A 25,916-nucleotide genomic window follows, 5' to 3' on the forward strand; every position below is an offset into this window, starting at 1 on the left:
TCTGGACAAGGAGTGCTTCCCACTAGGTGGCCGTGTGAGATGACCAGAGTCAGAACTTCGTCTCCTGACATTGTGAAAGCTCTCTGACATCATGGACCTTCAGGAGTCTTCCCTGACCTCTCTGCTTCACAGAGGTGGTCTGATCATCACATGGATAATTTACATGAAAGTACTTTATACAGGAAGCTAGATTACTAACCAGCTTTACATCATTGGCCATTTGCCCTCATCTATTGATTGTTGGGGCTTTCAGAGTCCAACATCCCAAGGCTGTCCTATAGGGGGACTCCTGGATTAATACCTCTGTTTCTGCTTTCACTATATAACTCAGTCTCCTGTTTCCCCAGATGGCAGATGGTACCAACGGGAAGTGGAGGAGACCCGGAAGCTGATCTCTATTTTAAGAAGGTGACCAGTTTTTCCCCTTGATCCTATTGCCTCTTAGAGCAGGTTTTATGCAATTGCAGGATTCACTGCAGTCTGTCATAGCCATGGGGTGGGGGTAGCCATAGGAACAGATATTGGGGTGAAGGCTACTGAGTACACTGTCAGGTCATAACAGTGGGGCATTGTGAAGGGATAGCAGGCTTCAGGTGGCCCCTCCCTTGTCAGGTCTGCATGGCCGCCTCCCCTTGTTCTGGTCCTGGCTGCAGTTTTGTACCTCCTGTCTCCTGCAGCCCCCTCGGCCGGCATCATGATACCATCCACTTTCGTCAACTGTTATGTCCAGACCCCTCCTGTGAGGTATGTAATAGCACAACTGCTGAGATCAATCGGCTGCTGTTCCTGCAGACTCTGGAAGATTCTACTTCCTTGGCTTCCACAGCTCCTGTGACTTCTTCATCCTTCACTCTCTCCACTGACTTCTCAGCAGTCCCTCCAGGAGAGCTAATACCAGCTTCGCTGCCTGAGTCTTCCCCACCACCTGCCTCCATCTTCTCACCTAACCCAGTGATCCCTGTGGCTAATTTCTTTCCACCCTCACCACCGGGTGATTCTTTGCCACCAGAGCCCTTTCCTCCCTTGGATTCCAAATTCCCAATAGACCATTTCCCAGCCCAGCCCCCTGCCTTTCCACCTCCTGTCCCACCCCATCATGCCCATTCAGTGGACCGTAGCGTCCAAACAGAGACAGTGTCTCTAAATACCCTTTCCCAAGATGTCAGCCCCTTACCGGAGTTGTCCCAGAGGGTGAATCCTACTGAGACCTTTGCTCGTCATCACGCACCACCAAACCAGTCTGCATCACCACCGCCAGACTGCAATTTAAGTGTGACGCGATCTAAACCAATTTCCAAATTAAGGAAGGGTGTTCAAGAGAGCTCACCCCCACAGAGCTCTGGTAGGTTGTCTACTTGTATCACAGCAAGCAGAGGCATGGACCCCTCCAGCTTGTCAATTTTAGACCTCCCTCCGTGGCAAACTCATGCCAAAGGCTTCTTCCCTTCAACCCTGGCTCCACGTGATTTCCATCAAGCCCTCCCTTCTTCGGAGGCTTCTTCCAGGGGAGACCCTGTAGCCAACCTTGTCGAGCCTGGTAACCTCTCACTTCTCAGCCCTGATGCCCTGGCACTTCTAGAGAAACAAGTGCAAAACAGGAGTGACTTTCTCAGGGGCAAGGAAACAAGGCGATCTTTCCCAAACCAAACTGATGCTTTCTGGAGCAGCAAAGGCCAGTGCAAGGAGCTGCCAATGCAGCAGCAGCGCCCATATCCTACCACCTTGGAAAAGGGCCATTTACAGCAAACCCCCATCCAGTTCTTCTGGGGTCTCCAAACTCCGCATCGTGAGTCCTTCTTCCCTGCTGCTGATGCCTCAGATAACATCTCGAATGCCTCCCCAGAGCAGGAGTCCCCAGGAGTTCCCCATCCACTTCCTCCATCCTTGCCTGAGAACCCGCCTCAACTCCTGCCTCAAACCCAGCCCCTACCTATCTCTCATGTCCAGCCCCAGGCCCACCTTCAATCCCCACTCCCAATCCGGCCATCTGGTCCTCTAGCCGACATCAGCATCTGTGGAGTGTGTTTTCACAGACCTCACAATGAATCCGACAGTCTCACGTCAAGAGAAATTCAACACCTGGAATGGAACGTGTTGCAGAAGGTACAGAAACGTGTGTGGGGTTTACCCACTATAGTCCAAAGATCCCAGGAGGACTATGGTTCTTCTGCGTCTAACCCTTGTTTCAGCCACAAGGCCACCAAGGCCCCAGTTGTAAGCTCTGTCACTCCTGGGCAGTTTCCTCTGAATGAAGAGCTTCGGAGAAAACTAGAGCATCACCTTCATAAGAGGCTCATCCTACACCAGAGGGGCCTGCCCCGCAGGATCTATGACTCTGTAGCACTGACTCTTCCACAGCTACCTGAGTCTCAGCGCCATGGTGGACGCTCGGGGATCTCTAACAGTCCGATCAGGAGGAGTATGACCAAAAGTGTCTATGTGGAGCTTCCCGAATTTATTCTACAGGACAGTTCCTGCAAAGATGACCTGGAGAAGGATCAGGGACACAACCCAGAGAATAATATGGGGTATGGTTCTGAACAAAAACAGAGGAGCCAATCCGTCAAAAGCTCCATGGTATCTGTGGATACTACGGGACAGAGACAGCTTGAAAATGCCGTGAAGACTGTGCATAATTCATGGCTCTCCGTGGAGCAGACACCACTTGTTTCTGAGAAATCCCAGAATGAAACAAAACAGGAAAGTTTGCCACCATCACAGGGTGAGGACGACTCCCTGAATACTTTCCAGGAGCTTCCCCTTGTTACACCTACGGCAGCACAGACGCTGGAAGACCACATTAAAAGGCTTAATAAGAGGGTGACTTGGGGCCTTCCCCCTAGGGTCCTTGAATCCATTCAGTGCTTTAAATCAAAAGAGTCCACATACTCCGTTGCAAGCTTGAAATCTCTCCGTGGACACAAAGCAGGAACAGCCAATTCAGCCCCCATCCCCGATCATCCTCTCCCTGCCACCTCAACTGTGGGCAGGGAGGAACAAAGAATTCTCAGGCCACCAGCCACTAATATCACCCATCAGACTCCTACATCTGTCAAACGTGACTCCATAGGCAACAGATGGCCCCCAAGTCCACCTAGAAGGCAAGGTGCGTTCAGACGGCCCCAAAAACTGCCTATAAGGCAAGGTGTGCTCAGATGGGAGCCAAAGGTCAAAAGTGCAAATGCTGATGCCGGAAGAGGACAGGAACAAGGCATAAAGGGGAAGAATACAGAATCTGGTGGTGTGCCCACAGAGTAAATATTTCTCTAGTAACATGTTGTCTGTTCTGTGTACTGTCTTGGGAGCAAGGGTTTTGGGTAAATCAGTTCAGCCGTTACTGATTGCTTCCTTCGGCTTCTAAAAGGTGACCAATCTCCTGGACCTCTTGGGAAATATGTATCATGTGCCCCCAAAAGCCCCAGAAGCCCATTCTCCCTCTGACAGGATCTCTCTCCTGTCCCATGGCTTAGCCTTCCTGAAAATATATAGTAGCTCACACCTCTCCCCTCACTGAATGTTTTACACCTTTTACAGTAAGTCTTCTATATCAGAGGAGAATCAAAGACAGGTATAGTTTTCAGAAAATAATGATTAAGACACTGTTGTTTCTTCACTGTTATTGTGTTAGCTTAATCATGACTTAGAAGTCAGTGATCAGAGGATCCCACAGGTGGATGAACTCTGAATGGGAGTGTTTTCGGGGGATGGGGTGTTGTTCTTGGGCTGGTTGCGGGTAGCGTCAAAGAATACCCTAGATGCTGCTGATGAATCTGTCCTTTAAGTCACGTTACACTTGACATTGAGCTTTCCTACTGGAAGTGCTTCCCCTCCCTGGGTGTTTCTTCAGGCTGCTGGACTGAGGATGTTTTTTGCAGAACAAAAGCATCACTTAGCTGTTAGTGATAGGAATGTTAACAAGGCAGCTACCACCTTCCAGGATAAGGCACCTTTGATGAAATGAGAAGGTGAAAGAGGGACCTTGCTGGTAGAACAACAGTTTATGTCTAATCATCCCCTTCTCAGGACCCTGTCCCGCTCCCCTCCTCCTTCAGTCTGATCAGGCACCACCACTTTGAGGCAGACTGGAATCTGGCCCAGCCTACCGATGCCTTATACCAAAAAGGCATGGTTCTGTTCCTTGAGTATGCAAGCAATACCTGCAGGCTGTCAGGCATGGCATCCCCTTTGGGGGAAGGTGATCTTGGTGCCTGCCTTCCATCCACGCTCGATGACTATATATAAGATATGGCCTTTACTATGGCTAGCATGGCGGTATGCCACCTTCAATATTCACGGCCTTAGTGGAGCCATGGTAGCTCTTCTCCAGAACACATGCAACTTATGAACCAGAGGTGAGTTCTCTATTGTGTGCCAGAATACAGATGTTTGGGGGCTTATCATGGAACTCCATGGAATGCTTTTTTGGGGGGGGGGCATGATGGCACACATTCCCACACTTAAAACAGGGCTCTGGAGACCTCAGAGTGGGACTAAAATGGGGTGTTAGAGAACACCTGAGGTAGTCTTCTGGACAGTCTCAGGACTGCTCAGTGCTAAAACAGAAAACCAGGTGTCCATGACCTCTCTCACTACCACACTTGTAGATTCTCATCCAGGTTATCATTGACCCTACACTATCTGAATGTTGGGGTCACAAAAAGAATGCAGATTTGACGCTGTGGAGGCCCTGAGGCGACAATAGGTGGGAAGTTGCCCCAGGGTAGGGAGCCTGAGGAGGTGAGGAGGGGGTTCAGGAAGCTTTAACATCTATGTGGACAGACCAGCCAGTAACCCAGCCTGCTGATTCCTATATAATCTCATTTTAGAGTCCATTATGGCCAATCCAGTGCACTTTGTGCCACCCTGTAGAGCTTATTACCAGGAATACTTCTGGCATCAGAATCCTATAGTCTGACATTCTGTCCCTCTGCCTCATGCCCCTGTCCTTCCACGTTATATGACCCTGTTAATTTTTCTACTCCACCTCATCCACTTTCCACTTCTTGCCTATCCAGCAAGTCCTTGTTCTTCCTTTCCTCACTCTCCAAGGTAAAACTGATGGCTTGTCGGGTAATGAACATGTAAAAAGCACCAGTCCAGCATAGGAAAGAGTCCAATGTATTGTAAGAGCGTTATCTGGTGACATGTGGTAACTGCAGTCGCGGTGAGCACAGCAGAGCATAGAGTTGCATACCTGACACTAATGTGATATTGCATCAACCATCCTTCAGGTAGAAAAACAAAACAAAAGAAACAAAACAAAACAGGCTCTAGTACAAATGGACGACCCCATCTAATCCCCTTTAGTCCTTCTTATCTGGCAAAATCTTGTTTCTCTGCCTTTTTAGAAATGTCTTTCTGTATGTAACTGATTATTGTTGGATTAAATCTCCCATGTCAAAACTGAGTCTACTCACAACTGAGTCTACTGAGTCTACATGAAATTCAGCCCCAGCACTACCTGGAAATCATTCACTCACTCCACAAATATTTATCCAAGACTTACTAACTTGAACAAAATACATGGAGTTAGGCCACTATTTCCTTAGTACATTCTCTCCTCAGTGTACCCAGATCTAATTTATTTTATTTCAAATTTTATTTGACAGAGAGCAGAAACACAGAGTGAATGACAGAAGTAGAGGGAGAAGCAGACTTCCTACCAAGCAGGGAGCAGTACTCAATCCCAGGGCACCAGGGTCCTCACCTGAACCAAAGGCAGACTTTTTTTTTTTTTTAAAGATTTTATTTATTTATTTGACAAACAGAGATCACAAGCAGGCAGAGAGGCAGGCAGAGAGAGAGGAGGAAGCAGGCTCCCTGCTGAGCAGAAAGCCCGATGTGGGGCTCGATCCCAAGACCCTGAGATCATGACCTGAGCCGAAGGCAGAGGCTTAGCCCTCTGAGCCACCCAGGCGCCCCCGAAGGCAGACTTTTAACCGATTGAGGCACCCAGGTGGACCTCAGATCTATTTCAAATTTCCTTTACTTTCCTCAACCTTAGGCCATCTCACTTGCCCAGCAGATGTGCTGTACCACAGCTCACAGAGGAGCACGAAAGCAGTGATCGAGCCTCTCACAAAACAAAACAGGCCCAAATCCTTCCAAAAAAATCTCCCCATTCTTCTTTTTCCTCTTCCTTCCTGTTATACAGAAAGGGGTTTCCTTCCCAATCTCAAAGGAAATATACTTTCTGAAATGTCTTCATTGAGAGAGAGCTAACCTCTGGTCTTGATAGACTGATCCACCCTTGCCAGGTCTCCTTCTGACCCCTCCTCCCTCTCCTTATGAGGCACCCAACATCTTTGTTTTTTAATGGTTTTACTACATTTTTTTTTATGTTTTTTTTTTTTTTTTACACTACAGAAACATGTCCAAGAGCACATGCAACAATATAACTTCGCACATATCCGCCACCCAACTTGCACTGTTATCATTGGGCCAGTGTGATACACTGTGACTAAAGTGCAAAAGCCCATTTATTTATTTATTTATAAATAAATTTATTTATTTTCAGAAAAACAGAATTCATTATTTTTTCACCACACCCAGTGCTCCATGTAATCCGTGGCCTCCATAATACCCACCACCCGGTACCCCAACCTCCCACTCCCCTGCCACTTCAAACCCCTTAGATTATTTTTTGGAGTCCATAATCTCTCATGGTTCACCTCCCCTTCCAATTTCTCCCAACTCCATTCTCCTCTCTAACACCCCTTGTCCTCCATGCTATTTCTTATGCTCCACAAATAAGTGAGACCATATGATAATTGACTCTCTCTGCTTGACTTATTTCACTCAGCATAATCTCTTCCAGTCCCGTCCATGTTGCTACAAAAGTTGGGTGTCCGTCCTTTTTGATGGAGGCATAATACTCCATAGTGTATATTGACCACATCTTCCTTATCCATTCGTCCGCTGAAGGGCATCTTGGTTCTTTCCATAGTTTGGCAACCGTGACCATTGCTGCTATAAACATTGGGGTACAGATGGCCCTTTTCCCAACATCTGTATCTTTGGGGTAAATACCCAGGAGTGCAATTGCAGGGTCATAGGGAAGTTCTATTTTTAATTTCTTGAGGAATCTCCACACTGTTCTCCAAAGAGGCTGCACCAACTTGCATTCCCACCAACAGTGTAAGAGGGTTCCCCCTTCTCCACAACCTCTCCAACACATGTTGTTTCCTGTTTTGTTAATTTTGGCCATTCTAACTGGTGTAAGGTGATATCTCAATGTGGTTTTAATTTGAATCTCCCTGAGGGCTACTGATGATGAACATTTTTTCATGGGTTTGATAGCCATTTGTATGTCTTGATTGGAGAAGTGTCTGTTCATATCTTCTGCCCATTTTTTGATATGTTTGCCTGTTTCGTGTGTGTTGAGTTTGAGGAGTTCATTATAGATCCTGGATATCAACCTTTTGTCTGTACTGTCATTTGCAAATATCTTCTCCCATTCTGTGGGTTGCCTCTTTGTTTTTTTGACTGTTTACTTTGCTGTGCAGAAGCTTTTGATTTTGATGAAGTCCCAGAAGTTTATTTTTGCTTTTGTTTCCTTTGCCTTTGGAGACATATCTTGAAAGAAGTTGCTGTGGCTGATATCGAAGAGATTATTACCTATGTTTCCTCTAGGATTCTAATGGATTCCTGGCTCACGTTGAGGTCTTTTATCCATTTTGAGTTTATCTTTGTGTACGGTGTAAGAGAATGGTCGAGTTTCATTCTTCTACTTATAGCTGCCCAGTTTTCCCAGCACCATTTATTGAAGAGACTGTCTTTTTTCCACTGTATACTTTTTCCTGTTTTGTCGAAGATTAATTGCCACAGAGTTGAGGGTCCATATCTGGGCTCTCTACTCTGTTCCACTGGTCTATGTGTGTGTTTTTATGCCAGTACCATGCTGTCGTGGTGATCACAGCTTTGTAATAAAGCCTGATATCAGGTAACGTGATGCCCCCAGCTTTATTTTTGTTTTTCAACATTTCCTTAGGGATTCGGGGTCTTTTCTGATTCCATACAAATTTTTGGATTATTTGCTCCAGCTCTTTGAAGAATACTGGTGGAATATTGATCGGAATGGCATTAAAAGTATAGATTGCTCTAGGCAGTATAGACATTTTAACAATGTTTATTCTTCCGATCCAGGAGCATGGCATGGTCTTCCATCTTTTTGTGTCTACTTCAATTTCTTTCATGAGTGTTCTGTAGTTCCTCGAGTACAGATCCTTTACCTCTTTGGTTAGTTTTTTTCCCAGGTATCTTAAGGTTCTTGGTGCTATAGTAAATGGAATCGATTCTCTAATTTCCCTTTCTGCATTTTCATTGTTATTGTATAAGAAAGCCACTGATTTCTGTACATTGACTTTGTATCCTGCCACGTTGCTGAATTACTGTATGAGTTCGAGTAGTTTGGGGGTGGAGTCTTTTGGGTTTTCCTTATAAAGAATCATGTCATCTACGGAGAGAGAGAGTTTGACTTCTTCATTGCCAATTTGGATACCTTTTATTTCTTTTTGTTGTCTGATTGCTTTTGCTAGGACTTCTAATACTATGTTGAACAAGAGTGGTGAGAGTGGGCATCCTTGTCATGTTCCTGATCTCAATGGGAAGCCTGTGTGCTTTTTCCCATTGAAAATGATATTTGCTGTGGGTCTTTCATAGATAGATTTGATGAAGTTCAGGAATGTTCCCTCTATCCCTCTACTTTGAAGCATTTTAATGAGAAACGGATGCTGGATTTTGTCAAATGCTTTTTCTGCATCAATTGAGAGGACCATGTGGTTCTTCTCTCGTTTCTTATTGATTTGTTCTATCACATTGATTTATTTGTGAATGTTGAACCATCCTTGTAGCCCAGGAATGAATAACACCTGAACATGGTGGATATTCTTTTTAATGTGCTGTTGGATCCTGTTGGCTAGAATCTTGTTGAGAATCGTAGCATCCATATTCATCAGTGATATTGGTCTGAAATTCTCCTTTTTGATGTGGTCTTTGCCTGGTTTGGGGATCAGGGTAATGCTGGCTTCATAGAAAGAGTCTGGAATTTTCCTTCTGTTTCAATTTTTTGAAACAGCTTCAGGAGAATAGGTGCTATTTCTTCTTTGAAAGTTTGGTAGAATTCCCCAGGGAATCCATCAGGTCCTGGGCTCTTGTTTTTTGGGAGGTTTTTGATCACTGCTTCAATCTCATTACTAGATATCGGTCTATTCAGGTTGTCAATTTCTTTCTGGTTCAATTTTGGTAGTTTATAGTTTTCCAGGAATGCATCCATTTCATCTAGGTTGTTAGCTTATTGGCATATAACTGTTGATAATAACTTCTGATGATTGTTTCTACTTCCTTGGTGTTACTTGGGATCCCTCCCTTTTCATTCATAATTTTATGAATTTGGGCTTTCTCTCTTTTTTCTTTTGGATTAGTGTGGCCAATGGTTTATCGATCTTATTGATTCTTTCAAAAAACCAGCTTCTAGTTTCCTTGATACATTCTACTGTATCTCTGGTTTCTACCTCATTGATCTCAGCTCTAATTTTGATTATTTCCCTTCTTAAGTGTGGAATTGGTGTGATTTGTTGTTGATTCTCCAGTTCTTTAAGGTGTAGAGACAGCTGGTGTGTTCTGGATTTTTCAGTTTTTTGAGGGAGGCTTAGATGGCTATGTATTTTCCCCTTAGGACCACCTTTGCTGTATCCCATAGGTTTTGGACCAAAGTGTCTTCATTCTCATTGGTTTCCATGAATTGTTTCAGTTCTTCTTTGATCCCCTGGTTGATCCAAGCATTCTTAAGCAAGGTGGTCTTTAGCTCCCAGGTGTTTGAGTTCCTTCCAAACTTTTCCTTGTGACTGAACTCCAGTTTCCAAGTATTGTGATCTGAGAATATGCAGGGAATAATCTCAGTCTTTTGGTATCAGTTGAGTCCTTATTTGTGACCCAGTATGTGGTCTATTCTTGAGAAAGTTCCATGTGCACTTGAGAAGAATGAGTATTCTGTTGTTTTAGGGTGGAATGTTGTGTATATATCTATGAGGTCCATCTGGTCCAATGTGTCATTCAATGCTCTTGTTTATTGATTCTCACACCTCTGAGAGAGGTGTGTTAAGATCTCCTACTATTAATGTATTCATATCAATATGACTCTTTATCCTGATTAACAGTTTTCTTATGTAATTGGCTGCTCCCATGTTGGGGGCATAGATATTTATAATTGTTAGATCATCTTGGTGGATAGTCCCTTTAAGAATGATGTAGTGTCTTTCTGTATCTCTGACTACAGTCTTTAGTTTAAAATCTAATTTATCTGATATGAGAATTGCTACCCAGGCCTTCTTTTGAGGCCCATTGACATGAAAGATGCTTCTCCATCCATTCACTTTCAGTCTGGGTGTATCCTTAGTTTCAAAATGGGTCTCTTGTAGACAATATATGGATGGGTCCTGTTGTTTTATCTAATCTGCAGCCCTAAATGGCATTTAGGCCATTCACATTGAAAGTGATTATTGATAGATACATTTTTTGACATCGTGTTACCTCTGAAATCTTTCTTTCTGTAGATTGTCTCTATATTTCTATTCAATGATATTCTTAGGATTTTTCATCTTTTATAGAACTTCCCCCCTTAACATTTCCTGCAGTGTTGACTTGGTGGTCGAATACTCTTTTAAGCCTTGTCAGTCCTGGAAACTCTTTATCTCTCCATTCATTTTGAATGTCAGTTTTCTGGGTAAAGTATTCTTGGCTGCATGTTCTTCTCATTTAGTGCCCTGAATATAACTTGCCAGCCCTTTCTGGCTTGACAGGTTTCTGTGGACAGGTCTGATGTTATTCTGATGGGCTTTCCTCTGTACGTAAGGAGCTTCCTTGTTCTAGCTGCCTTCAAGAGGGCCTGCTTACAATTATAATTCTTTTATTCTTGCTATTAGGTGTCTCGAGGACTTTTGAGAATCTATCATCTTGGGGGGAGACCGTCCTGCCTCTAATACATGAATGCTGATTCCATTCGCAAGATTGGGAAAATTTTCATGGAGCACTTGTTGATATATATATATATATATATATATATATATATATATATATATATATAAATTTGTTCTGAAAAATAAAAATAAAACTGGGGCATTATGTTACCTGATTTCAAGCTTTACTACAAAGCTGTGATCACCAAGACAGCATGGTATTGGCATAAAAACAGACACATAGACCAGTGGAACAGAGTACTGAGCCCAGATATGAACCCTCAACTCTATGGTCAAATAATCTTCGACAAAGCAGGAAAAAATACACAGTGGAAAAAAGACTGTCTCTTCAATAAATGGTGCTGGGAAAACTAGACAGCTGTATTTAGAAGAATGAAACTCGACCATTCTCTTACACCATACACAAAAATAAACTCAAAATGGATAAAAGATCTCAATGTGAGACAAGAATCCATCAGAATCTTAGAGGAGAACATAGGCAGTAATCTCTTCAATATCAGCCACAGCAACTTCTTTCAAGATATGTCTCCAAAGACAAAGGAAACAAAAGCCAAAATGAACTTTTGGGACTTCATCAAAATCAAAAGCTTCTGCACAGCAAAGGAAACAGTCAGAAAACCAAAGAGGCACCCCACGGAATGGGAGAAGATATTTGCAAATGACAGTACAGACAAAAGTTTGATATCCAGGATATATAAAGAACTCCTCAAACTCAACACACACAGAACAGATAATCATATTTAAAAATGGGCAGAAGATATGAACAGACACTTCTCCAATCAAGACATACAAATGGCTATCAGACCCATGAAAAAATGCTAGCCCTCAGGGAGATTCAAATTAAAACCACATTGAGGTATCATCTTACACCAGTTAGAATGGCCAAAATTAGCAGGACAGGAAACAATGTGTGTTGGAGAGGTTGTGGAGAAAGAGGGACCCTCTTCCACTGTTGGTGGGAATGCAAGTTGGTGCAGCCTCTTTGGAGAACAGTGTGGAGATTCCTCAAGAAATTAAAAATAGAATTTCCCTATGACCCTGCAATTGCACTCCTGGGTATTTACCCCAAAGATACAAATGTAGTGAAAAGAAGGGCCATCTGTACCCCAATATTTATAGCAGCAATGACCATGGTCACCAAACTGTGGAGAGAGAGAAGATTCCCTTCAATGGACAAATGGATAAGGAAGATGTGGCCCATATTCACTATGGATTATTATGCCTCCATCAGAAGGGATGAATATCCGACTTTTGTAGCAACATGGATGGGACTGGAAGAATTATGCTGAGTGAAATAAGTCAAGCAGAGAGTCAATTATCATATGGTTTCACTTATTTGTGGAGCATAACAAATAGCATGGAGGACAAGGGGAGTTAGGAGAAGGGAGTTGAGGGAAATTGGAAGAGGAGGCAAACCATGAGAGACTATGGACTCTGAAAAACAATCTGAGGGCATTGAAGGGGCGGGGGGTGGAAGGTTGGGGGAACCAGGTGGTGGGTATTAGAGAGGGCACGGATTGCATGGAGCACTGGGTGTGTTGCGAAAACAATGAATACTGTTGCGCAGAAAATTTTTTAAAAAGTCAAAAGATGGAAACAATTCAAACATCTGTCAACTGGGAAATAGGTAAGTAAATTATAACATATCCCTATGATATAATGTTTTTTGGAATAAAAAAGACCAATCCATGCCACAACAGGGATGAACCTTGAAAACATGTTAAATGAAAGAAGCCAGTCACTAATGACCACATATGACTCCATTCACATGAAATATCCAGAATAGGGAAATGCAGAAGCAGAAAGGAGTTCATCTTACAGCTGGAGGGAGGAGGGGAAAGGAGAATAATAGCAAAAGGTTGCAGATTTGTTTCTGTTAAGTCATGACAACATTTTAAAATTGACTGTGGTGAATTATATACAGAAAATCAAGGAATTATACATGTTAAATGGGTGAATTTTATGATATGTGAGCTGTATTTCAATAAAGCTGTTAAAACAAAGGATTTATAAGTAAATGCTTAAAGATGACAAGAAGGGGAGCATAAAGGCCAAAGGATGTGAACACATTTTTGGAAGATGGAAATCCGGTGGAGGACTGGTAACTGACTAGCAGAGCATACAAAGTGCTGGCAAATCAATTCACACTGCGAAACCTAGGAGAGGAGCAGCAACCTGGTGGCACTAGAGAAAGAGGAAATTAGTTGTTCATGTTACTAAGCAATGTTGATGTTGAATTTTTGTTCTTTGTTGTTTGTTTTATATTGCATATAATTTCTAATTTTTTTTGAGTGGGGGTGCTTTTTGCCAAATTTGTAAAACCTTGTTGAAATGTTAGCATGTTTCAAATGTGCAGAGAAGATTCCATGTTTCTCACATTGGACAGAACCTGGGACAACTGTTTTAAAGTTGGCATTGCACACATCTGGGGTTGGAGTATGGTGGAGGCACTAGCTTCTGGAATCAAAGCCAGAATTCTCAAAGGTTGGGTTAAATTTGTTTTTAAAATGTATTTGTAAATAAAGTTGTGGAAAAGTTGCATAGATGATAAAGCCATAGATGATAAAGCCATATACCCTTTATCCAGATGTACCTATTAAGATTTTGACCTGTTTACAATCTCTCTCTCCTTTTCTCCTTCCCCTTCTCTACATAAGAAGACACATATATGCATATGAAAACTATGCATACATTCTTGAATATTTGAGAATACATTTCATGCATCATGCACTTTCTCCCTGAATATTTCATAGTGTATTTCTTATTAAAAAGAATATTCTCTGACAGCACAGTTATCTCCTTCAGTAAATTTCATGTTGATGTAAAACTTTTAACTAATCTCTCACTCAAATTCCATTTTTATCAATTCATCAAGTAATGTCCTGTGTTTGTGTATGTGTGTGTGTGTAAACCTGCTTACAGGATTTAGTCTAGAATGACCTAGATTCTATGTATATGGATGTATATGGAATACATTCTTTGAAATACACTTTTGGTTTCTGGGTACCTTTTAATGTGGTTGCAGATGTGGTATGCTTAAAATAAATCACCTAAAATATGAAGAAAAAAATCCAGTTGCTGTGAATCTTTAGTTTCCTTTAATTGGGTTCAGTTTCTCAGCCTTTTTAGAACAAGGCCAGGTTTGAAAAATCAATTTGCTGTGCCATATTTATAATGCCTTCATACCTGAAAATTTTTTTGGATGGGACTTATCTTGCTCAGACTTTAAAGGATGTTTTTATAGTTGTGAGTCCTAGGGGCCTATTTAAAAACAATTCCAGAAATTCAAAGATATGTGGAGGGATTTATCTTAACAGATATACATCCTACAGTCAAGGGAGGGTATGTGAAGGTTAGAAGTGTACTTTCCTTTGGGAGAGACAATGGTGAAGCTGTGGACTCAGGTTAAGAGAGGAAAAGAAGGCTATCATTACTGGCAAACCCTCCTCATATGGGAGGGAAAGGATTGGGTGTCTAGGGCAGGAAGGTAGGCTGGAGGGAATGTAGGCAAGTCAAGTAAGGAAATGATCCAGGGCTTAATTTCAACAGTTTATAATCTAAATAATGAAGCTGTAATGGTTTCAACTATTAAATGATTAGGTAACATGGGGAGAAGAAATAAATACATATAACCATCAACAAAAATGGCATTATCGGGGTTTGAAGTGGCGGGGGGGGGGAGGTTGGGGTACCAGGTGGTGGATATTATAGAGGGCACAGCTTGCATGGAGCACTGGGTGTGGTGAAAAAATAATGAATACTGTTTTTCTGAAAATAAATTGAAAAAAAAGGAAAAAAATCACATTATCATTTAAAATTGGTAGAGATGACAATAAGGCATTTTGGTGAAAAGGTAAGGTAGAAGGTATGTGGGAAAAACACGTTTCATGGAAGAAATAAGGGTGTCATTCAAAAATCCAAAAGGTATTGCTAGGTATAGTTACAGTTGTGCTCATTAGACATTATGATAGAGGAGCTCACTTCCTAAATCAAGGTGAGTTTGGTCTGCTGTGATGCAGCACACTTGCTCTGTAAAATAAAGGAACCTTTAAAAATGTTGGGGGCAGAAGGGGGACTGGACAGAGAGGAAAGAGGGAGCAGCAGGGAGAGACACTATACATGTGGAAGAGAATCTATAAGGTGTGAATAGCCTAAGAGGGATTTGGTGAAATGATAGAATTACTAAAAATTTTTAAATAGTTTGCCTCAGTTCCATGGATATGTCATGCCCTTGTCTCTCTCTTTGTCATGCTTTCTGTTCCTTGGTACAGGCTATTCTGCTTTCTCATGCTTTTTGGTGAACCATTTGAATACTTTTGAGGAGCTGTGGGGTGGGGCTGCGGCTGAGTCTATTTCTGACTTCATACAGGGAAAAATGCTTGAGGGAGAGCTGCAGCTGAAGGCAGAGTAGATCTTGAGAATGTAAATCCCGGGGTACACCAACCCTTCAGAGATGAATTGAGGTCCAAAGTGAGATCACCAAGTAGAGAGAAGGGTCTCAGGTAATATCAGGATAACAGGGGACCGAGAACATTTCACTAAGGTAAATATATGATATGTGACTAGGTGGAGCAGGAAGGTAGGCTGGAGGCATCTAACATACCAGGAAGGATGGACACATCTGCTGGGCTGGATAGTGGGAAAAGGGTTGCATGTGAGTTTCTCTATCCTGTGTTGTCCCCTCCCCAGCACTCAGGAACCTTTGGTGTCTGTACTAAAGCCCTGTGATGTGGGCCTGGAACTCTAGTCTAGCACATGCATTCTCCATGCCCAGCTGCCTGAGGCAGGAGTGCACTTGCAATGATGTGAGTCATCTTTGTCTGAGAAGCCTTACTACACCATGGCTGAACTCCAATTACACTTGCTCAGTTTTCCCATCCTTGCCTTCCTCCTCCTGGTGCTGTGCTACCAAAAGAGGAAACCGTTTTTACCAGTATTTGGAAACAGAAATTCAATCAGGTAAATAAAGACCCTCAGAGGTACTAAATCTTTCTTTTCAAACAGATGAATTCAAAACAACTTCCAAATGATACTTTTGCTGAATCTTACAAATACTAAGTAGTTTTTTTAATTCTATTCTATTTTATTTTATGAGTGTCTATGCTCAGTGTAGAGCCCAAGACAGGGCTTGAACTCATGACCCTGAGATCATAACCTGAGCTGAGACCAAGAGCCAGATGCTTAACCAATTGAGCCACCTATGTGCCCCTTCAGTTGTATTTTAATTTTCATTTGGTTTAAAATAGTTTTTTTTTTTTCTTTTGAGTCTCCTTTCTTGGCCTGTGTATTAGTAGTGTGTCATTTAATCTAATCTAAACATGTTGGGATTTCCAGCTATCTTTCTGTAGTTGATTCCTAGTTTAAGTCTATTATGGTCTGAAAACATACTGTGTGTGATTTCTACTTTATATTTGTTAAGGTATGTTTTGTGCCCTTGAATATGGTCCATCTTAGTGAATGTTCCATGTGAGCTTGAGAAGTATGTGTATTCTGTGGTTGGATGAGGTATTCTATAAATGTCATTTAGATCAAGTTGATTGAGGATTATGTTTGGGGAAACTTTTTTTCATCCATTTTTTCTTGCAATTGTACCAGTTTTTGCCTCACTTATTTAGACACTATGTTGTTACATGTGTACCTGTTAAAGAGTGTTCTGTCTTCTTGGAGAATTGACCTCTTTGTTGTTGTGAAATGCTCTTCTTTACCCCTGGTAATTTTCCTTGTTGTGAAGTTTGCTTTGTCCAAAAGTAATAGAGTGACTCCTGCTTTTTTTTTTTTTTTCATTAGTGTTAGCATGGTACATTTTTCTCTGTCCCTTTGCTTTTAATCTATCTGTATCTTTGTATTTAATGTGGGTATTTTATAGACAACATATAATTATGTCTTGTTTTTTGTTTTGTTCTCTTTTGTTTTAATCTGCTCTGACAGTCTACTCTTTTAATTGGTGAATTTAGACCACTTCCATTGAGTGATTTTTAAATATAGTTGGATTAAAATCTCTCCATTGTCCATACTATCTGCTATTCATTATACCTATACTTCCCCTCTTTCCCTGTTTTCTTTTTCTGGTTTTAAACAAGCATTATATATAATTCTATTTTCTCACTTTTGTTAGTCTATCAGTTATTGTGTTTAAAAATATTTTAGTGGTTGTCCTAGAGTTTGTAATATACATTTACACCTACTCTAAGCCCACTTTCATATAATGTTATATCACTTCATAGATAGTACAGGAGTGTCCAATTCCTCCTGTCCCTTGTAACATTGATGCCATTCATTTCACTTATCCATATACTATAATCACCCAACACATTATCATTATTATTATTATTAGGTCAAATGAGAATAAGATGAATGAAAGTTTTATTTGAGCTTCATTCATTCCTTCTCTTCTTTCCTTTATGTAGGTCTGAGTTATTTCCCTTCTTGCCAAAGAACTTCTTTTAACATTTATGCAGGGCAGGTCTGTTGGTGATGAGTCCCTTGTTTTTATTTGTCTAAGTTTTTATTTCTCTTTTACTTTTGCAGAATAATATCAATAGATATAAAATTTTGGATTGGTGGTTGTTTCTTTCAACACTAAACATTTCACTCCAATCTCTTACTTTCATGGTTTATGATAATATGTCATGATTTTTATGTTTTTTTCCTCTAGAGGTAGTGTTTCTATTTCCTTCTGGATTCTTTCAAAGTTTATCTTTTGTTTTCCTACAGTTTGAATATGATATGTCCAGGTATAGACTTTTTTAGTATTTCCCTGCTTGGTGTACTCTGAACTTTCACAATGTATGATTAATCTGTTATTAATCTTGGAAAATATTTGGCCATTATTACTTCAAACATTTTTTCTGTTCTGCCTTCTTCTGGTATTCCAATTACATATATATTACACAGTTTGAAACTCAGTTCTTGGATATTCTAGATTTTAGGATTAAGAAAATTCTTTTTCTGTTTGTATTTCAGTTTGGCAAGTTTCTAATGACATTTATGCAGACTCACATATCCTTCCTTAACTGTATGCAACCTACAGATGATTCAATCAAAGGCATTTTTCATTTGTCATACTGCTTTCTTTTTTCTAACATTTCCTTTGATTCTTTTGTATAATTTCCTTCTCTTGGCTTACATGCATCATCTGCTTTCCTATGTCATTTACCTTTTCCATTAGAGCCCTTAACATAATAATCATGGTTACTTTAGCTTCTGCATATGAGAATTCTGAAATGTGTCATTTCTGAACCTGATGCTTGGTTTGTCTTAACAGTTTGCTTTTCCCTGCCTTTAGCATGTCTTGTAATTTTTCTTTGAAAGCCAAACATGATGTATTGGGTAATCAGAACTGAAATAAAGAGACCATTAATGTGAAGTCTTATGTTAATCTGGTTAGGTGTTGGGGTGTATTTAATATTTACTGTAGCTACACATATCAAAGGTTGCCATTTCCTCTAGTATCCTTGTTTTTGTCTCCCCTACTGTTTTTAGGTTTCTCTAAATCTCCCTAAATAAAACTTATACCTTGCAGCTCTTTTTAGCTGTGATCCTGTTCCTACACCGGAGCCATCAATACTGTAGTAAGGTGTGAGGGGAGGGGATATGATTAATCATTTGTCTTCTAATGATGGCCTTATGTTCCTGGATTGTGATGTTCACTAGTGTTTCAGAGATTTTTATTTTGTTTTGTTCCACTCTTTGGATGAGAGAGGAAATCTAGAGGCGGCTGCCGTAGTTGGGTAATTTACCTTCTCCCATGGGGCATAATGCTCTGGTAGGCTTTTCCCCTCTGAGTAGGCTTTTGGTATGGAAAACACTCTGGGAATATTTCAAAATATTTTCAAAATGGTTACCTATCTCCCTAACCCTACTCTTCCTGGCCAGAAAATGCCAGAGAGCATTGGAGGGGGGGGGGGTAGCTCTTTATTATGAGAACCAGGTTGGGTTCCTGGTAATAAAACCCATATAAGTGGGGGGAGTCCCATCAGATTGTGACTCCAGGAATTTCTCACTCTCATGCTACGCCATAGGCATCCTCCAGCAATTTGTCGAAGTGTCTGTTTAAGTGTTCCTACCAGGAGAGCAGTGTTGAGCCTCCAGTGCCTTCTGTTTCAGATAAGCTAATCTTAGGTATGATTTTTCTGCATTGATACTCTCTGGAGATTTGAGGTAGTGGTTTGTCACTATTGTTCTAAGAAAAGTCATTGATTTTTAGTCTGTTCAGTTTTTTAGTCTGTTCAATCCAGAGGTTGCCCTTCAGATAATGGATTCTTTGTTTTCCTGTTCCTTTTCCCAGATTTCTAAATGCTTTTTATAGGGTTAGAGAAATACCTAAAATGGGAAGTCTTAAGAGAACAGACATTTGTTCTTCCAGGAAAAGAGGCCTGGCAGGGGTAAGGGTTAAGAAAGGTCTAAGGTTTCTATTTGAAACTCACAATCTATCTGGGTATGGTGGTAGGTCTTGGGTAAAATCCAAAACACAGGGATTCTATAGTCCTGAATTAGGTTATTTTGAGAGTATGAGGTCTGTGTAAGAGAATAGTTTCCCAGAATCTGACCATGAGTCACATTCTCATGTCCAGCATCACTTGATCAAGCCTTCCTTCATGCTGGACTGATCAGGAGAAGAGTGCTGAGCCTCTGAGAAGATAGTGAGGTCGGAGCTATGACCTAGGATACAGGGTCCTACCTGAAGCAGCATATATGTGACTGTTGTACTTCATTTTCTATGTCCTCATTGAACAATGAAATTCTGACTGAGAATATCAAGGGTGGACCTCCCAGACAAAATCCTCCTCTGAGTTTTTCAAAGAAGTAAATATTGACAATACTTTACCACCTTAAAAACTGAAAAAAGCAAGGAACACAAAGTTCTATTAATTAAAGTCCTACTATACTTGGATAAAGAATGTCTCCATTTCTGAGAGAAGATTTAGACATGGTCCCAAGCTCCCTCATTCTTTTTATTTTTGTTCTAGCATCAAGGCAGAGCCAGGAGGAGGAGGAAAGGTGGGACTCTGAAAGGTAAGCGTCTGCCTATTCCACCTGAGCTCTCTAAGGTGACCCTTGCTGTTTTCTCCATAAGGGCTCAGGTCCATGATCTCTGAGGAAGCCAGCTGCTAGATATGTTACCTCTCAGAAAATAGAGGCCTCAGAAGAGAGGCTCATGGCAAGGTAATCAGAGTACAAAACCCTTCTCAGATTCCCTGCTCTGACCATTACTGAGCATGGAGCAGTGATGGATCTGGACAATAGGTGTTGCCCATTAGGTGGCCATGTGAGGTGTCAAGAGTCAGAATCTCTGTCTCCTGACTTTGTGAAAGACCTGTGACATCATGGGTACTCAATTTCCTCTTTGAGATAACCATTGACTTATGATCCACATAGGATGTTTTTCAGAATTACATAGCATAGATAATATGTAGAAAAGCCCATTGTGAATGATAGAACAATATAGGTCGTCTTATTATAAGCATTGATCATGTGACCTTATATCCTAATTCTTGGAGCTCTCCAAGTCCAATCTACCTAGGGTATCATGTAAAGGACATTCTACTTAGGTTTTTATAAGCTCTTTTGCTTCTATCTTCATCGTTCTCCTGGTTTCTTGGGTTGGAGAACTTGCCAGAGTCAAGTAGAGGAGGCAAGAAATGTGCTTTCTCTTCTAGAAAGGTAACTAAACATTACCTTTTTTCCTGTACCGCCCTTTTAAGCAGTCTTTGAACTTCTAGAGCCTCAGGGAAGCCTGGAATTGACATGGGATGGAAAATCCTCAGAGTTAGAATTTGAAAGTCCTGGGGATGTGAATGGGGGGCCTACCTTTGCCAGGGTCACTTATGTTCATTCTGGTCCCGGCTGTAGCTTTGTACCTCCTGTCTCCCCAGCCCCCTAGGCGGCATCATGATACCATCCACTTTTGTCAACAGTTATATTGAGACCCCCTCTGTGATGTGTGTAATACCACAACTGCTGAGATGGATCAGCTGCTGTTCCCTGAGGCTCTGGAAGATACTACTCCCTCTGTTATCCCCTTGGCTTCCACCCCTCCTGTGACTGACTCGTCATTCACTTTATCCCCTGACTTCTCAGCAGTCTGTCCAAGAGACCTAATACCAGCCCCTTTGCCTGAGCCTTCTTTACCATCCCCCACCATCTTCTCACCTAACCCAATGACCCCTTTAGCTGATTTTTTCTTACCCTCATCCTCTGGTCACACTCTGCTTCTAGAGTCAACAGCCTTGGATTCCATATACCATCCCCTTGCCATTCCCCCTTCCAAACTACATGACATTTAGAAAGGGGATACTGTTGTCCAACCAGAGGCTACTTTACCTCTAAATACCATCTCTGCTCTTAACCCCACCATTTCACAAGATATCAACCTCTTACCAAATCTGTCTCAGACAAGGAATCCCACTGATTCATTTGCTTGTCATCATGCTCCACCAACTGTTTCACCACTGCCAGACTGCCCTTTAACTGTGACTCAATCCAAATTGATTTCCATCTCATTGAACCCTGTTCCTGAGAAGTCATCTCTAGATAGCCCTGGTGGGCTGTCCACTGATGTCCCAATAATCAGACGTAGTGATTCTTCAAGTCTGTCAAGTTCAGATTTGTGGGATAAGATTTGTTCAGATTTGTGCCAAGAACATGTTCCTCCCCACATTATCACACTCCAGTTCTCAGCAAAAGCAAGTCTACCTCCATCAACCAGAAACCTATCTCTGGAGAGACTCTGCTACTACGCACAAGGAGGCCAGTGGAATTTCTTTCCCTGGCTTTAACTCTCAGCCCCTCTTGGAGAGACAATGGCTTTCTGATTTTAGAGAAGAAAGCAGGAGGGGCCATTTTCCAAACAAATGTGGTCAGAATACCAATGGACATCTTTGGGGAATTTGTTGCAGCCATTTGATGTACAGTTCACTACAGCCCACAAAACTGGCTGGAACACTGAAGGCAAACCAGAGCAGCTCTCTATCAACAGTTCCTCTATATCAAGGCTTTAGCAGGAAACTTGCATCAGAAATATACCCAGTACTTCTGAGGTCTTCTTTCTTTTCACAGTGAGTCCTTCATAGCCACTGTCCTATTTTCTAGTAGTATTTCCCCACTAGATTCTCACACTGTCTTATTCAATGGAATTCATAATATCTCTGCTATCAAAATGCAAGCATCTCCACCACTTCCTTATTCCCAATACCTTGCTTTCCCTGGTGTACATCCCCAGCCCTTGCCTCAAACCCTGCCCCAATCCCAGCCCCCATCTTTCACTCAGGTGAAAATCCAGGCCTATTTCCAGTCCTACCTCCCATCTTTTTCTTCATCCCAGATTAGGGACTATGCAGTATCTTTCCATATATCCAAGAATGAGTCAGACCCTCATATCTTGACAGAAAATCAATACCTGAAATGGCACGTATTGCAGAAGTAACAGGAATTTTGTAGGGTTTAGTCCCTATGTTCCAGAAATCTCAAGAAACCACTTGTCTTCGAGCTCCCAACCTTCCATTTGTTATCTGGTTATCCTATGCTTATGTACCAGTCTCCATCATTCCTGGCCATTTTCATATCACCTGTGAACCCCATGAGACACTGGAGTTACATAGTCCAAGGAAGGTAATCCCACAGTGGTGTCTCCATGACTATAGAAGTCTAGCGCCCCTAGCATTGATGGAGCCTCAACATAAATGAACAGAAATCTCTCAGCAAAAAGGCAGACATGTTCACTCATAATTCTCTGAGCTTTAGGGCCATAGTAGCAGGGATCTAGCAAAGACTGAGTTGCATCTCCCTGGAAGGTTCCATGAGAGGGTCCAAACAAAGTTCCAGCTAGGAAGGATATGAGGAGTAATCTTGGATATATCCTGGGGAAGAGTCCAGAAAACAGCCCACAAAGGGTCTCAGAAAGGTCTGAGGGCTGCCTTGGTGACAAATAACTATGTGTGTGTCATTCAAGGAATCACTCAGGGAATGAATTATTAAATGTCTCAAGGAAGGGCACAGACCAGAATCAAATGAAGAGCATTCTTAGATTACATATAAGCAAGAAGTTTTGCAGATCACTGGGGGTAGGATTCTTATAGGTGTGTGTTATTCGTGGGTGGCTGATGACAATACACTGCCTTTCTCTGGGAGTCCCCAGATTGCTACAGAAAACACAGATTCTAAAAATAATGGTGGGTAGGGTTTACTGCCAGAGCACCACTCTAGAGCATTCTTTTCTGATCCCAGTACACAACAGGTGCTAGAGGCCCATATTATAAGATTTTACATAAGGCAAATGTGGGGTCTACACTTCAGGGTTCTTGAATCCATAAAATTCTATATGAGAGAAGAGAAGTCAAGAGAAGTCAAAACATGAGAGAAGTCAAAACATGGTCTGTTCCTCAATTTAACTTTCCCTCCTCAGCCATGCATATTTCTGGGGTGGATTCCAAAGCTGAGTTTCTTTAAACTTCGTGAGGAAAGCTCTAAATCTTTTTTGGGAAACAGGGTGAGAACAACAAAGTCAGTCCCCACTGTGGATCATCCTCTCCTCACTATGTCATCTGTGGGCAATGAAGGATGGGGGGCCGGAAGCCATCACACTCTGACACTGACCATAAGACTGCAGAGTGCATCCAGATAGCTGAGTGGGGCACCCAGACTTCCTTGCACACAGCATAATAGCTCAAGTACGACCCAGTGGGACTGTACAAGACAACACATGTGGCCCAGAGGTGCTCACAAGGAAAGCTGGGGCTGGACACGAGCCAATGCAGGAGAATGTGAGTTCCAGTAACAAAGTAGAAATGGAGCAGGGCAAAGTGATGGTGGAGAAGAATTTAGAACATTTTGTCATGCCCAACTTGTCCAGGGCTATATTCAACACTGAGGAGCTCTGTACCCTTCAACCCCAATCTTGGGACACCTTGAAAAACAATGAGCTGGGAAGCTACAAAATGATAAATGTCAACATGAGTAAAGTAGATCCTGGCCACAGAAGTAGATTCCCTGATCACAGAGCACCCCTCACCAAAAATACTGGTTCCCCAAGATTCTAAACTATCAGACCTGAAAGGATAGATCCTGAGTAAGTTAAATTTTAAACTACAGAGTGAGGAGTATAACCAGGCTCAAGGATGTCCGACTGACATGCCCCTTCCTTCAGATAGCAATTGACTTCCAAGGTTTCACTGACTCAATCCCAAAATGTGTGCAGTGGGGACATGGAAGCATCCCACGTGCTGCACATCCAACTGAAGGACAGCAGAATTAGCACAGAGCAGCAGCAGGAATCCTGGGACTCGAAGCTGGCTGTCTATAAGGTACAGCCTATGAACTTCCCACAAAGAAGAAGTGCAAAGAAAGTGAGACCTCAGGATCCCAAAGCAAGAAAATGCAGAAGTGAGGACTCAGGAATAGGGACATCTGTAGGCAGAGAGAAGAGTCACTGCATTGAGGACAGAAAATCAGAGAGTGCTTCCCCAACTCTGTCACAGAATGAACAGTTTCCTCTTGAAGTTACTTCAGAAAAAAGATGAGGCAATTTTTTTCAGTGGATCAATTCCAAGAAAAATTCACAGGGCATCAAGAAAGTCCCCAGCAAAAAGCCATGTTCATGTCCACCTTAGCACAGCACCAAGACCCAATTGAAAATGTGGCTACTTCTGGGAGTGATCAGCTTCCTGAAGCTCACAAGCTCACTTGGGAAGGTCCTAGAAGAGAAGCTGGCACATATATATGGATCTGAGGCCTCAGAGTTAAGCCAGCAGCAGGAGGATGTACAGGCCCAAATAGGGCCTGACAAGTGACATCCCTCCAACTATCAGACTCTCTCTGACCCACAGTAAGGGAAATGGGCAAGTATCAACTCCTGCAGCCAAGAAGCTGTCTGTGCTGACCAGAACCGTCTTACAAGTATCAGAAAGAACAGAGACAGGGTCAGACATCCCCAGAAAGCTGAGGCCTTCAAAGATCAGCTGTTATGCCAGAGTCATCCCTCTTCTTCTCTGACCTCTGGGGAGTCTGTGCCTCATCCAAGCCCCACTTGTGTGCATCAAGTATGCCAGGTCCTTTGGGCCACCAGGAGTGACCCTAACAAAAGTACTGTGTTTAGTGATTTGACTCTTTTACTCAAGCAGAAAATGTTTCTCCAGAACTTCCAGGGAGAAAAATTTCCCTAAAGAAATCATTCAGTCCTTGTTGAGAAAGCCTCACAGTTTTCATGACAGTATATTCTCTGATGAGAACAACCTTCAGTACAACCAAAAATATTAATCCTCCTCAATAAACATTTCTTCTAATAGAGAGTGGTTTTCTCTGTGTGCGCACTGAGACTAGGGCTGGGGCTTGCACTCAGGGAAAGGAAGCAGCGCATTCAACTCCTACTGATTAACTCTTTTGGCTTCCTCAATACACCAGTCCTTGTAAGAAGCCAGACAGTAGTCTTCTCAGTTTTATCTGGGGGTTGTTTATTTGATCCTGCTCTGATGCCCTATATTTAAAACATTTATATATTTTTTTTTCCATAAAAAGTACAAAGAGCTTACTCTGAAAACCTTCAGACCTTTACAAATAGTGAGAAAAACCTTTACAGTGTAGAAGTTGACTCAAATTCTTTTCATCTGCTTTCAAATTATTTGTCGGGTGGGATGATTTACTGTCATCTAAGCCTCACCTCCTGGAGGATACTCAGGCTTATTACAGCCCAGTGATACCATTTCAATATATGAGCATATGGGATAGTCTTTGAGCATGAAGAAAGTACTTCCAGGGATGTTGCCAGGGAAACTGTCATCCTGCATGGTGCCTGCCTTCCCAGACATGCAACATTTTATACCAAGGTTACAGTAATTGAGGGGTGCATTAATTATCTATTGCTGTGTAATGGATATTCCAAAATTTAGTGGCTTAAAAAATACATATTTATTATGTCATGGCTTTTGTGGGTCAGAAATTCAGGCA

General features: G+C 42.0%; 1 protein-coding gene and 1 pseudogene across 1 annotated transcript; both read left to right on the forward strand.

The window, feature by feature from the left end:
- The first annotated feature begins 618 nt into the window (after positions 1-618).
- Positions 619-3,258, forward strand: LOC122916767 (spermatogenesis-associated protein 31D1-like). Its single transcript, XM_044264162.1, has one exon. It carries the CDS (start codon positions 619-621, stop codon positions 3,256-3,258), a length of 2,640 nt encoding a protein of 879 aa, XP_044120097.1.
- Positions 3,259-4,266: 1,008 nt separating this feature from the next.
- LOC122916768 lies at positions 4,267-25,135 on the forward strand (annotated as a pseudogene).
- The last annotated feature ends 781 nt before the right edge of the window (positions 25,136-25,916 follow it).

The sequence above is a fragment of the Neovison vison genome, chromosome 9, assembly GCF_020171115.1.
Source record: "Neovison vison isolate M4711 chromosome 9, ASM_NN_V1, whole genome shotgun sequence".
Taxonomy (NCBI): Eukaryota; Metazoa; Chordata; class Mammalia; order Carnivora; family Mustelidae; genus Neogale; species Neogale vison.

Excerpts from the sequence above, each read along its gene's own strand:
- LOC122916767 (XM_044264162.1), top strand. The coding sequence starts at position 619 with ATGGCCGCCTCCCCTTGTTCTGGTCCTGGCTGCAGTTTTGTACCTCCT.